This window comes from Taeniopygia guttata, chromosome 1 (assembly GCF_048771995.1).
Source record: "Taeniopygia guttata chromosome 1, bTaeGut7.mat, whole genome shotgun sequence".
In the NCBI taxonomy this organism is placed as follows: domain Eukaryota; kingdom Metazoa; phylum Chordata; class Aves; order Passeriformes; family Estrildidae; genus Taeniopygia; species Taeniopygia guttata.
Genome location: NC_133024.1, coordinates 111,246,161 through 111,260,842, shown reverse-complemented (window position 1 = coordinate 111,260,842; position 14,682 = coordinate 111,246,161). Strand labels below are relative to the sequence as shown.

General features: G+C 41.6%; 1 protein-coding gene across 7 annotated transcripts in view; it reads right to left on the bottom strand.

The window, feature by feature from the left end:
• Positions 1-234: 234 nt before the first annotated feature.
• The window catches only part of PRDM15 (PR/SET domain 15), a 33,349-nt gene continuing 18,901 nt past the window's right edge, over positions 235-14,682 (bottom strand). For 3 of the 7 annotated variants that reach the window (XM_030283768.4, XM_072935611.1, XM_072935615.1), the window contains 13 exons: positions 14,035-14,202; positions 12,831-12,925; positions 11,584-11,715; positions 11,086-11,220; positions 7,970-8,133; positions 7,238-7,317; positions 6,534-6,653; positions 5,707-5,838; positions 5,145-5,228; positions 4,791-4,966; positions 3,494-3,574; positions 2,951-3,163; positions 1,882-2,499 (listed from right to left, as the gene is read on the bottom strand). In XM_030283768.4, the coding sequence (XP_030139628.4) occupies positions 2,020-2,499; positions 2,951-3,163; positions 3,494-3,574; positions 4,791-4,966; positions 5,145-5,228; positions 5,707-5,838; positions 6,534-6,653; positions 7,238-7,317; positions 7,970-8,133; positions 11,086-11,220; positions 11,584-11,715; positions 12,831-12,925; positions 14,035-14,202 (2,060 nt within the window). In that variant the 3' untranslated portion in view covers positions 1,882-2,019. Of the gene's footprint in view, positions 2,500-2,950; positions 3,164-3,493; positions 3,575-4,790; positions 4,967-5,144; positions 5,229-5,706; positions 5,839-6,533; positions 6,654-7,237; positions 7,318-7,969; positions 8,134-11,085; positions 11,221-11,583; positions 11,716-12,830; positions 12,926-14,034; positions 14,203-14,682 lie in introns of all 7 variants that reach the window. The other 4 variants (XM_030283775.4, XM_030283747.4, XM_030283735.4 and 1 more) reach the window with 4 other exon arrangements.

Genomic DNA, 14,682 nt, shown 5'->3' with positions numbered 1-14,682 from the left:
ACTGCTAAAAGGTACCTTTCTTTCTGATATGCATCCTTGTCCCATCAAATACTGGTCCCTCCCATGCAGGTATTTTATAGACCTGTTGATATTTAATTAAAAGTAGTTCTGCTCCTCTGACACCCAAAATCTCTCACCAGAAATCCCTTTCCTATCCCTGTCTTGCAGCTTTACACAAAGCCTGGTATACCAATCCTCTGGAAACAGCCACGGCACCAAGAAAACCACCGGAGGTTAATTTTTATATCCAGACATTTATACTTTGGGAGAATTTGTTGTAGAGATTGTAAGGCAACCTTTAGGGATCAAGTAGTCCATGTTAATAGAGACTTTCAAAATTGAAGTCGTTCCTACTCATATTTCTGCTAAAACATAGAACCTTTTCATAAATACAATAAGCACAGACAGGATTTTTACAACCACAAATCCATCCTCACTGTCAAGACACAGCAGCTGCTTATCCTCAGGGAAAAAAAAAATCTTCAGCACAGTTCTGTGGCTCAGTCTGCTGCCCCAAAGGACCCTGTTCTTCAGCCACAGCAGGGTTTGCCCTTCAGGATTTCAAGCAACAACATTATATATATATATATATATATATATATATATGCATATTATATATATATATATATATTTAGTTTATTCCTTTTTGCTACCAGCTCATTTTCCCTGTGGGAATAACACTATCTTCTTGACATGCAAAAGTCCAGACTGCACATCCATGGATGGAGAATGAAATGAAGGGGCTCTGTCAGCACAGACGTGTTTGACCCAACCCACGCTTTGCATCCCCAGCAGTCATGCAAACCTTGCCCATCACACACTGGGGCACACTGACTCCATGTGGCAGGACACAGAATATGCTCCAGACATTCCTTTTTCTTTTTTCTTGCACTTCACACAACTTTGTGTGTGGCTGTGAACTTTGGAAATAAATTTTGGGAACAGAAGGAACAGAATCCATACATTTTTCCCATGAGAATTGGTGACATGGGGATGAAAGAATTAATGAATGGTGTTGGTAACAGTGTTTTTCACATAAATACTCACCAGGAACACAGTAAAATACAAAAGCTATATATATATATATATATATGTGTGTATGTATATATATATAAAAAGAATGCTTTCTCAAATGTTTATTACAGGATGAAATAAGTCTAATTGAAAAAAATTCACATCCTGAACTTCATCAAAGGGGACTGATTGCTCTTCAGGCCTATTACCTAAAAGCAAGATTGAAAGAGCAGGTTTGAAAAATTACATAAAACTGTATCACATTCTTCTTTCAGTTTGTAATTGGTTTGATTAAACTTGACTAGAAGACCATAAAGGTTTGCTTCGGCATTAGACCAGCTCTCTGGCTCAAGTAGCACTAACTCTCTCTGATGGGTACAGGGTTTTTCCCATAACTAAAATGGAAATAATTCATAATTTTTTCTTCCACACCACACTCATGCCCACCCCAAAACCCCACCTACTTTACTGATGTTGTTAGATACAAGACCTAAAGAAGGTAAGAAACAAAGACAATTCCTGTTTTGCCCCTTTGTGTCTTCACATTTCAGTCTCTACCAGCTGACCACAAGGACATGACACCCACTGTGAACAAGGTCTTCAGATGTCATTTCCAGATTTGGAAAGAAGTGACATGGTATGGCTGAAAGGGTTTTTGTACATCACAAGTGCCTCAAAATTTAGGATTTCCCTGCTTAAGGTGTGTGATGATGCACCTGTTAAATCTCAATCTTAGTGCACAACTGCAAGGGGCTACTAAATTTGTGGTGAGATTTTTTTTTTTTTCTCTCCTTTCTGTTATTTTTTAAGACAGTGCAAGGCCTAGACACAGCGTGAGAATCTCAGACAGGGGTGTTGCAGGGTGATCTTCCAATTTCAGCTTAAATTTCATCGGATAAACATTTTCCCATCTCTGTTTGGTATCCAGCAAACAATCCTAGTAGAAATTTCCCAAAGGTCTGTGTGGTTATTTGTGTCTCTGAGTACTGTCCGTGCCAGTATAAATTAGTAGCTGTACATCTGCTGCTGCTGCTGCTCTGTCTGAACGGGCTGCTGGCCCGGCTGCTGCGGCGTGGCCGGCGCCGGGGGCTGCAGGACATCAGTCTGAGGCACTGACCTCCAGCTCAGGGGGTGCTGCTCTGACATCTGGTTCCCCAGGGGAGCGATGGAGTTCACCAGGGTGGTCAGGTTTATGAAATGGGCCACGGACTGGGGGTTGGGCGCCTCGGGCTGCGGCGGGAGCTGGATGTCGCTCTGGCGGTTGTGCAGCACGGCCGAGCCGCTGACCGTGTCGAAGGTGACGGTCAGGATGGAGTTGTCCAGCTGCAGCTGGCGCTCCGGGGTGCCCAGCTGGCCCACGGCCACGGGCTGCAGGTTGGTGAACTGGGTGCCAGCTGCCGTGGTGATGGGGGTGACGGTGATGTTGGTGAGTCCCACGGAGCTGGAGGGGGCTGTGACGTTGGGGTCACTGAGGGTCACCACCACCTGAGGAGAAACACAAAGGCGGCCTCAGCCTTGTAGATTCTGATTGGGAAGTGCTGGTGGGCTCACACGGTGCCAGCAAGAGAAGTCGCACACAGATGGGAACATAGGAAACTTGGAATGGGCCGACTTCCAAGTGTAGAAGTAAGATGGTAATGGGAGACAGAGATATGGAACGTTCAGAACAAACGGACAAATTAACTTCCATTCTTTTAATCCAGCTTCAGACAGTGATATCTAGCGAACAAGTTGGATGCTAACACCAGAAGATGTGAAAACAAACATGAGGAGCTTATTGGTCCAATTTCTTGGGTTTTTAAACCCAGCTTTGTATTACCACAATTTATCCAATCAGCTCCAAATGTTCCAACCAGTCTTTTGTGATGTTTTTTTAAGCAAAGGAAGGGTCATCCCTCTAAGCAATGTCACCCATCACCCTCCTCCTGCAGCTCACCTGTTGGATGCTCTGTACAGCTGAATTAGTCTCATCTCCAACATTCCCTGTGAATTCACCTTCCTTCTCTGTGTATTCACTGAAGGCAGGGTCCTCAGGCACTTGAGCTTCCTCCTCCTCACCTGACTTTTGTTTTCGTTTCTGGCCACGTTTAGGAGTTTTTATGTGCTGCTTCCCTTCTGGTAGTTCACCCTGTTCCAAGGCTAATTCCGGCTGGAGCAACACATTTCCAAACAAAACATCAAGTCCTTTTGCTTAGTGAGGTTCCAAGTAAGACACAATCACCTGAAGCTGGTTTACTGTCAGTTCTCAAGCAAAGAAACAAACTTTAGCAAAATCCTGACTCCAGGGATTGAGACCTCACCCTGTAATTACATTCCGCCTGTTATACAACCAAGCAGATCAGCAGCTTGTGGCTGCTTGGACATGTTCCATTGAGGCTGACTCTCTAAAAAAGCACCTTACCCATCAGTTCACACCCAGCTGTGTTATGTACCCAAAAAGTACTGTCCCACCTCACCCTGCAGCAAGCCTGGAACTCACCTGAACAATCCCAATTGAAGAGGCATCAATGGTGGTTGTCTCTGGCAGCGGCTCTAAATCATCAATCCTCACTGAAAGAATCTGAACACAAAGAGGTGTCAGCTGCAGAACTGCAAACCACAGTCAAACAGCACAGCATTTCCCTAACAAACCCCATCACCAAGCCAAAGTGACGTAATCTAACACTTTACACATAGTACTTAATACAGGGAGTTAACTGTGGGTTTTTAAAATAATCTTTCAGCATATCATCTTTTCCCTCTTGTTGAAATCCAGCAAAATTTAAACACAGTAAAATAACACATCCATTTTCATATTCTAGACAGAACATAATCCTCTGGGAAGTAATGAATTCTACACAAAACAATGTGTTTGGAAAAAAATAAGTATTATGTTAGCATTGCAATTTATAAACCTATCAACTGTGTCCCACTTCATTATTTTCAGATGAATCTACACATCTCAGCTCATCAAAGAATACAGACAAATTGCCCTCTGAATTTAAGATATGTACCTGCATTTTAAATCCCTAAATCAATAAACAAAGCATTTTGTTGGCTTCCTTCACAGTCATCATAATAAAACAGCAAAGCAGTGCTAATGAAAAATTGGTAATTAATTTTTTTTTTAAAAGCCTCAAAGGGAACAGACAAGTCTTGGTCAAACCTAAACAAGAAATGCTGAGGAGAAACACAATATTTAGAACACAGAAAAATCCCTGCTGGGGGTCAGACAAAACATCCCTCTAATCCAATTTCTCTTCAGTCAGCATTCATCTTTAATACTGAGAATAATTTTGCATCATCAGCAAATGCTACCATCACCTCTCTATTCACCACTTTCAGCTCACTTCTGAATACAGAGAATACAATGGAGAAAAAAGAATCCATTACACTCACTAATGGATGGAGACAAAACATGAAAAAACATAAATTTAAGCTGGGGTAGAAACAGAAAAGAGATTTAAATAAGCTTTTAAAATAAGCTTATTTAAATAGCTTAAATAAGCATTAATAATAAATAAGCTTTAATTTAAAAAAGATTAAATGAGCTTTTTAAATAATAAAAGATATTTAAATAAGAAGAACTTCATTTTCAGGGACTGAGAATCAGATAGCAAAATGGCTGATTAAGTTAAGTCCATGTTTCACAGATGCTACTTAAAATTGGGCCCAAAAGAACAGAAAAAAAAAGAGGGAAAGAGAGAAATTCCTTTCAAGTCACTGAAGACCATAAACATTCTTTTTTAAAAAAATAATTATTTCAATTCCACAATCCACCACTCAAACTCACTCACCTCTGGGTGTTTACGCCTCATGTGTCGACTCATGGATGCTCTGGTAGAAACTTTTGTCCCACACAGCTGACAGCTCTGGGCTTCCACCTTGTCATGGGTGAGCTGGATGTGCTTCTGCAGCATGTAATCAGTGACATACTTCTTATCACACACTGAACACGTCCACTGTTTTCCTACTGGTGGCAGAGGGAAGGAAGGAAACCCAATGGATGAGCATCAGATTGCCAACGCCTCAACGAGAGCAACAATTTATGTTTGGCAACAGGATGTGCAACATTAGTTCCAAGAATGGCCAGTCTAAATCAAAATTAAGGAGCAAAATTAATACTGGATACTGCTTTTTAGAGGGTTTACCTGTATGAATCAATTTGTGAGTCTCCATTGTGTTTCTCTCGCTGAATGTCTTGCCACAGAGCTCACACATGAAATCTTTGATTCCTGCATGAAAAGCACATTTGGCACCTGTGAAAGCAGCCTAAAGGCATCTGGGACAATTCTGAGTTTTGTGTTAGTAGCATTAAAAAAATAAAAATCACAGACAAAAAAAGGCAGAAGCCCAGCTTCACCAGCTATTGTTAGTTAAACCATTCCACTATATCGAGCAGAAAACAAATCCCAGAGAAATTGATATGGGAAGTAACATTTTGTTTTGGGAAATCACAACCTGAAACTAACTTAAAACAAACTCAACACTGTAGAGCTACCCTAGACCAAGAACCTTAAAAAAAAGCAAAACTTGAAACCAACTAAACTGCATTTATTTGTATAACACGTGGTCCTGGTTGAGGGCAGGACAAAATCTCACTTTTCAAAGAGCAGAACATGCATATTTTGTTAGTTTTTGTCATACTGTCTGCTCTCCTGAGAACGATTTAAGTGATTCAGTGCAGCTTTTGTCCATCTTTGGAGTCCTCACCTGTGTGCCTCTTGTAATGTTTCAGCATGTTTACTTTCTGTGCAAATTTTCGGTGACATTCCTTGCACTCGTATTCCTTAATCCCCTTGTGAAGCTTCATGTGGTGACGAAGAGCATGTTTTGTCTTCATTCCTGTGAGACAGAAGGCACAGGACACTTAGTCCATCACTCCCACCTTCAGGGGAGAACTCAGGCTCATGTTGTTAACCAACAGCTCTGTTTTATATTTGCTGCGAGTCCACAGTTGCATATTTTAAATTGTTTATGTAGCAATGCACTTCATCATTATTATTTTAATTCCAGAAGTAAAGCTCTGGAAAACATCTGAGTAATCACTGATAGAAAAACAAAACAGCAGTGACAAGCAAAGATAAAACATCCTTAGAGGTGTCAGACTTACTACTGTCTTTCACTAAAATACCAGCTCAGACTTGTTCAAGTTATAACACAAGAAATTTAAAAAGTCAAAGTGACTTTGACTCCTAAGGCTCTTACAGAGAGAAATTACTCCATTTTTTAAGCCTGTAAACAGCCCAGAATGAAAAAATCAACTTGCATTCACTTTTATGCTGCAAATCAGGCATTCCTCAACCTGACAGAAACAAATGCTGCTAAAACCAGCGTTGTCTTACAGGCCATGAAACCAAACTGTACAAAATTAGGGCAGCTCATGTAACAACAATGCTCTTGATTAATACATTTTCTACCTCTCAAAAAAGCAGGATTTACAGCACTGCCACTATTGTCAGCATGGAAAGTTGTTTTAATTCAGATATTCACCTGCTACTCAGTATCACAATGAATGGAAAACAAGGCATCAGACATACCTTTGCCACACTCTGCACACAAGTATTCTCGGATATTATCATGGACTCGCATATGTTCTTTTAACATGTCTTTTCTAGCAAATGATTTGCCACATTGCTCACAAGCATGACTTTTTACACCTTGAAAATAAATTTAAAAGACAACGTAAACAAAAAAAAATGTTAATGAGTAATGTGCATCTCCTAAAAACTGATTAAAGTGGTGAATTAGAGGGCAACAGCCCACCTATACTGACAACCTTAATGTACATTGTTGCCCAAATTAAATTAGAAGACTTTGAAGAGAGAGAAAAGCTAGCTTTTTGTGTGAGAAAATAAAATTAAACCCTGAGGTAGGAGAAGACTGAACAGCATGAAATAGTAATGAGCTGTTAAAAATGATTTTGCAGTAGCAGGTTTCAGCCTGTGTAATGGGAAGAAGGTAGCATGGATAAGAATTTGGGGAAGAGCAGAATACAGAATTAGGTGACTCCTACAAATATATTAACTAGGAATTTGGATCGTGTGTCCAGATCAAATCTCTTCATTAATATTCCCTGCTTTAGAAAGGTGGTTTACTCTAAAAGAATAAATATTATATTTGTCTTATTGTAACATAGAGTGAAAATCCTATAGTGAAAAAAAAAAAAAGAAACAAAGGCAGGCACTGGCAACAGAAAATTCTCTTTAGTATTGACAATAATAAAGAAACAGAACATTTTTACCTGTATGTATAAGCTTATGTCTTTCCAGATTTCCTATACTGTTAAAAATTCTGCCACAAATTTCACATGGATGGATGTATCTGAAACCAAAGAGACCAAAACCTGTGAGTCTTCTCTTGAAGCAGAGGTGATTCTCAGGCATCTCTGTCACTAAGTATATTTAATTTGCTAATACTAATTACTCCAAAAGTTCCGTGAAGCACAGGTTTTTCTAAACAAGCCTTAAGAAACCCCCAAGTTGACTGCAAGCTTGGAGCAGTCTGGCATTGCTAAACACTCAATTTTTTTTTTTTTTTAAATTTATTAAAATCATTGATTTGCACTTTGCAAAGCCCAAACTGGGAGAGCAAGCTTGGAGCAGTCTGGCATTGCTATAAACTCAATCTTTTTTCAAAAGAAATTATTAAAATCATTGATTTGCACTTTGCAAAGCCCAAACTGGGAGAGCAAGCTTGGAGCAGTCTGGCATTGCTATAAACTCAATCTTTTTTCAAAAAAAAATTATTAAAATCATTGATTTACACTTTGCAAAGCCCAAACCGGGGTGGGGTTGCTGGCTCATCAATCCGTGTGAAGCCAACCACTAGCGACACGCATTTCAAGCTCACAATAAACATTTTAACCCCCCATTTCACAGTTATTTTAGCACAGCCAAATTCTCTAAGAGCACCCCAGGTGGCAGAACCATTAGACCTCTGAGCAGACAGCTCTTTTCAGTGGAACAAGCCTTACTTCTGCACATTGGGGTCGGGCAGGTTCTCCCTGTGGATGACCATGTGCGCGTGGTACGTGGCCTTCAAGGCGAAGCGCCGGTTGCAGATGCTGCAGCCATAACCCTTCTCCTTGTGCACGTCCATGATGTGCTTCAGGTACTCCTTCCCTCTGCCAAAGGTCAGCTGGGGAATGAACCAATAGTGAATGGAAGGGGGAAAAAGGTCCTCGGGCATAGCAACGAGGGGGTAACATCGAGCAGACATAAATATCCCGTGTAGCACTAAAATGCTGTGTGCCACTGGATGAAAAACCTGTGACAGCTTGGTTTAGGCTCCAAACTCTTTGGACATTACAGGCAAGCTGCTACAGGATATCAATTCACTCAGTTTCTCCAGGTGGAGATGGTGTCTCCACTTGAGGAGCTCGAGTTGTTCATGCACCAAGGAACAGCCATGTTTAACCTCCACCAGCTCACCTCGCGTACTGTGAGCAGTTTTGGGAAAATTTTAAACTATTAGACAATGTCCAAAGGAGGGCTACAAAGATGGTGAAGGGACTGGAGGGGAAGCCTTGTGAGAGGCACTGAGGGCACTTGGTCTGTTCAGCCTGGAGGAGACAGAGGGGAGACCTCACTGCAGTTACACCTTCCTCATAGGGGCAGAGGAGGGGCAGGCACTGATCTGTGCTCTGTGGTGACAGTGACAGGACTTGGGGAAATGTGGGAATCCAGGGCTTCCCTCTGGCTGTCCTGGCAGGTCTGGGACCCTGGCAGGGGGTCAGGAACCCCCCTGGACAGATCCCCCAGAGACACTGTCTGTGATCTCTGTCCAGGCAAAAGAGTTTTCAATCTTACAGGATGAATTACAAGCTCTGAGTGTTTGATATAAGTAATAATTAAGTGTGACACGGGTGCAAAAGTAAAATTTTAGGTTTCTAGATTAGGGGTTCAGAGGGGACAAGATGGAGTAGATTGGGTGTGCCTTGTCCTTTTTCTCCTTCTTCATGCCCTCCATGTTTCACTGTGGTGTTGGCATTTTTCTGTTGGTTTAGGCTGGGGACACACTGTCCAACGCAGGTGACAGATATTGGCACATTATTGTAAATCCAGCACAGGTAGTTTCTGGTATTTAATGTTTGTAACATCCCACTGAGGGCAGAGCCCCACACGCTGCCCTGCAGGACAGAGCTGCGGCAGGGCAGCAGAACATGTTAGAGATAAACAGAATAAACAACCTTGAAACCAGCACAGACTAATTATGGCTTCTTCTTTGGCAGCGGGGCAGAAAGACAGAGACTTTCTACAATCTCAGAATCATCAATACCCACAGATTCTGACAGGGAAACGGCCTGAAGTTGTGTCAGGGCAGGTTTAGATTGGGTATTAGGAAAAGGTTCTTCTCCCAGAGGGTGGCTGGGCACTGAACAGGCTCCCCAGGTTCTGGTCAGTGCAGCCAGACAGAGCTCAAGGAGTGTTTGGACAATGCTGTCAGGCACACAGTGGGATTCCAGGGGTTGCACAGAGCCAGGAGCTGCATCAGTGAGCCCTGAGGGTCCCTCCCAGCTCAGCTTATTCTGTGATTCTGTAGGAGTGAGGACATCACAGATGGAGAAAATGCCTGCTGGGCTCTAGGGGCATGGTGAGCTCCTGCTTTGGCAGCAGTTCCTGAAGGGCTGGAATTTCCAGGCACTGCAGGGCAGTGACTCTGGCTCAGCTCCTGGAGGTGCTGCAGCTATGACAGACAGGTGCTGCACTACTGAGCTCCAGATGTGCACATCCAGATGTGCTCCAGCATATCCGTGTATGCTCCAGCGTGCCAGGGTGAAGTTCCATAATGACATGGTCTTTTACTCCAATCCTGGAACTAGTCAGGGCATTTCCAACAGCACTGCACAGTTTGGTGAAGATGTACTCTGAGACCAGGAAAATTAGATTTTTTAAGAGCTCAGAAGAGAGATTTCTCCAGGAGTTATCTGTATTTGCTCTCCCTTTGGCTGTTCATTGTCCCCATCTCCTCACATCAAATCCCATTTCTGTACCCTTACACAAGTGTTTACTTCACAAAACCTGCAAAAGCACTAAAAAAAACCCAACTTCCAAAAAGATCTTTCTGATTTGAATGGCCCAACTGCCTGCACTTGGAAGCACACCATTTTATATAGTTTATGTACCCATAAGGTGTCAGGCAGGAAAATCAGCACAGTGAAAGCAAGAACATGATGAACTGCTGTGACACCACACCTCCACATGTTTACTGACACAAACTTAAAATCAGTTTGCACTGAAAAACAGCTCCCTGATAAGAAAAGTGAAATATTATTATCTCCAGGTCTTAAAATGAAGATAAATTAAGAACTTTCACCACATTAAGTGTGGGCTGTGAAATAAGCTCTGATTTCTAGGGGTCAATTCAGTGGCTGAACAACCAAAAATCCCCTGTCCCTGTGTCAGTTTTGCTGCTCTCACTGAGTTGTTTTGCACCACACCAGCACAGAGTGCTCACCCAGGGAGGGCACAGAGTCCTTAAGGACCCATTATTTCTTTAGAAAATGGCAAAAGCCACACAGTGAGAGATTTACAAAGTCTTCCCCTCTCAGCTGACAACTGAATTAACTATATTCCAGCAGTACTTCCAACACCATCCTGCTAGTAATGGAGCAGGGCAAGAATAAACAGCCACACTGAGCATAAGCAGCAGTCTTACTCCTCCAATCTGGATGTCCATTAAAGAACCTTCTGACCTCATAAAAATTAATCAATTTGTGGACTCTATCAGTCAGAAATGCTGTAACCATTTAAAGCTGCACATAATTGAAAGGTAGTTCGAGATGTGAATTTTCCTTTATTGATCCTTCCTCCAGTTTTGCTTCTTTTCTTCCTCACAGGAAAAAGTGAATGTATCTGTCTTTCCTTTTTTTTAGTGTTTATCATCCCCCTTACTGGACACCACCTCAATTCTTATGGAATAGCCTCAGTTCACAGATTAGAGGTAACAGCACTGCAGAAAACAGCAGACCTGAGAACTGGCCTTCTCTTTGAGAGCCCTTAATGTTATTTAAAATACTGAATGATTTATAAATCCCTCCACTCCCTCCTCCATCCCAAAACAAGTTAATTTGAAAGTATTTAAAGCTACCTGGCACCTTTTGCAGCTATACTTGTGAGGCTCTGAATCTGCACTTTCATCAGAGTTGTCATCGTTTTCCTCTGACGAGATTCCAATTTTACCAATGAACTCTTCCCTCTGGTGATCATCCATTAGGGCTATGTCCTGTGTAGAGTGGAAAAAAAATATTTTGTTTCAATTAAACTTCTTCAAAAAGTAATGCCTGGTCACCTTTTGCTGCCATGTAGACTGCTTTTCATTAACTGCTGTAATATTATTTATTTAAAATATCCTCCTGCTTCATTCAATTCAGAGTTTCTCTGTCCAGGACCACATAAGGAATAACTTATTCAAACAACTAATATTAATTTTTTCTGCATATAAAAGGAATTTCAATGTAAAGAGACTCAGCTGGCATCTTTATGAGCACCACTGAGTGATACAATTCCCTTTTAATTTCATTTAATTGCTTACAATTCAGTGTTGACAAAACAATTTGCCTTCTCTAATTGATTATTAACACAATACCTTAAAATGGACATGAATATGATCTCTCAAGACATCCACCCTGAAAAATTTACGTCCACAGATCTCACAGGTGTATTTCTTGTCTCCATGTGTTAGAAGGTGTTTGTTCATATTGCTCCTACATGAAAACACCTAAAAGGAAAAGAAAAGGAAGGAAGGATTTTTGGATCATGTCCAGCAGGGCTACAGTACTTTGCAACCTATCCAGTGGAGAGCACAGAACACATTTACTGTCTTTTTTTATTCCTTCTGGCCAGAAACATGCAGGAGCTCCTGTTAGCAGTGTGTCCCAGAACTGCTGGCATGGCAAAATCCAGGGGCACAGTTCCAAGGAACTGACTGAAACTAGCCATTTGTCAGGGGTGGGCTTCCAAAAATAAAGCTGCAGCAGAATCACACAGAGTAGAATTTGAAATATTTTGACAGTGTCTTTTGAACCACAAATGTTCTATCTATCTCTAAAAAGATATAGCCACAAAATCTACCTTGACTGATAGGAAACACATCCAAAGCATCAAAATTAGAGGTCTACACAGCAGCTTAAGAGTTCTTGAATACCTTTTGCACCATGAATCATTAAACATTTATAAAATCACAAGTTAAACCCACACTCCTTGTGACAACAGTGACTTAGGATCACGAGTGTTGAACATTCAAATGCAACCATGCCATGACTACACCATGAATTCACTTTTATTCCCCATGGAAAAGGATTCCCAATGCACACAGTCAACTCCAGCTGTTTACAACCAGCCAGAGAAACTCTATTTTAAATAACATAAGCCATGAGATTCCACTGCCACACACAGTGGCCATTTGACACTCTACATTGTGCTGCATGTCCCAAGCAAAGTTCAGGCCTGAAATTCACTTTTGCTAACAGCTCCTACCATCCATGCCCACAGTGGACTTGGATAAATAATGGAGCTAAAGGTATTTGAAGAGGAATGTCCTGAGTGGACTCCACACCCTCCCTGGGCAGCTGCTCCAGAGCTCTGCCACCCTCAGTGTGAGGAATTTCTTCCCTGTGTTGAGGTGGAACTTCTTGTGTTTTATTTTATGGCCACTACTCCTCGTGCCATTGCTGAGCACCACCAAAAAAGAGCCTGGCACCATCCTCTGACACTCCTTGGAGATATTTAAATGTATGGATGGATCCCCTCAGTTTTCCCCTCTCTGGACTGACCTGCAGCACCCCTGGAGGCACAATGCAGAGTTTCTCGTGGCTCACTGGCACAAGCTCCTACCTTCCCACACACGGGGCACCCCGAGGGCTCCTTCTTGTAGCGAACCATGCTCTCGGTGCTGTGCTCAAAGTCTTCTCTCTTCACACGCCTCACCCCTTAACACAGCAGTCCCCATCAAAAAAACAAAACAAGAAATAAACCATGGCTTTCCACTCCAGCCTGCAGGCCTGCTCAGGAGGAGATGGGCAAGAAGAGTGAAACACTGGGAAGGGCCTCAATGCAGGGTTTAATTGCTAACAAAAGGGTGATTTCTAAATTAAAATGTGTTTTAAGAATATAGAAGCACTCTGCCAAAGTGATGTGTTATGGCTTATTGGTTATTAAAGCAACTGTAAAGTGACTGAAAACACTTTTGTCAAAAACATTTTTGTCAGCACCAAGAAACAGGCAGATCTATTGGGCCTTGGCACTTCAATCTGGTACCTGGCCCAGAAATTCACCCTCACTAAGAAAGAGGAGAGGAAGTCTCTAAGGAGAGATGCAACCATCCAGCATCAGCTGTAATGCTCAGAGAGGATTTCAGACCTCTTTCTCTGCTACTTTCTGGAGGGCAGAGGGCTCCTGCTCTTCTATGACAGAAAATGAGACACTGCCAGTGCCATACAGCTCCTTGTCCTCTGGTTCATGGCACAAAATAAACAATCTGGGTTTTTTTAAAATCACTTTTGGTTTTATCATCTAAGTCACTAACCACATTCTAGTACATGTTGAGCAATGTACCAACTTTTTCTGGTCTTTGAATACTCAGATGCTTGAAATTTTGAACAGCAAACTCTCATAATCTCATTTTTATATATTCTCAAGTGTTTCAAAGCTAACATGCCACTGACATTGTATTTCTGTAGTAGACACTCTCAGCTGTACATGGCAAGTTAACTCTCTGCCTTCAGATTTTCAAGTTACCACACAAATTTTAAAAAAGGAAGAACAGGATGCAAAGAAATAAAAATATATAATTAAAATCAGCCAGTCTAAACTGCTGCCATGCAGCTTCCACATGACTGTTAATAACTCTGGACCCACTACTGTTATTTTTTATAAATGTCACATTTTGCTGAAACTTGAAACTCTTAATCAGGTAACTGATTTAAAAAAAAGACAGCCACCATTCAAGAAGATCTAATGTACACTATCATTTCCTTAACCTGCCCACCTTCACTGCTGTTTCAGGAGAAATAATTAGGTTCATCTGCAGTAAATTTACCTTCCAAGTGCCGCCTCTGATGGTCCAGCATGACATCCTTCCTGTAGAACATCTTATTGCAGATCTCACATGCAAACTTCTTATCCCCATGCTTTTTCTTGTGTTTTGAAAGGTTGCTGTTTGTAGAGAAGAATCTGAAACACATCTCACACTGGAATGTCTTGTCATCTGTAAGCAAGAGAAATCATGCAGCTCTTTACAGCTGAAAAGAGGTTTTGTATGTTTGTGAGACAGGTGCTTCCTCTGCTGGATCTGGGTTTTAAACATGTAACCCATCACTATGCTCTAAGGGCAATTACCTGTGTGATTCTGGACTGAACATTATTGTGGGGCCATAAAAGTAACCAGGATGTAATTTTTGGAGCATAAGATCACAGCAGAAATAATATGAGTAACCACAAGGGATGGCTATGGGAGAAAAGGACAGGTTGAAGTGATACTAAGGAAAAAAAAAAAATTAGAGACTACTGCAAGTATAAAGCTAGAGAAAGCTGAAGAAAACTGTAATTCCAGAAAACTGCAAATTACCGCTAATACTGCTCTGTAACAAGTACCTCTGTTTCAGAGGAGTGATTAGGAACTTAGGGGAAAAAAGTTAAACAGAGATGATGAGACAGATTATCTGTGAACAAAGTGAGGATATTACAC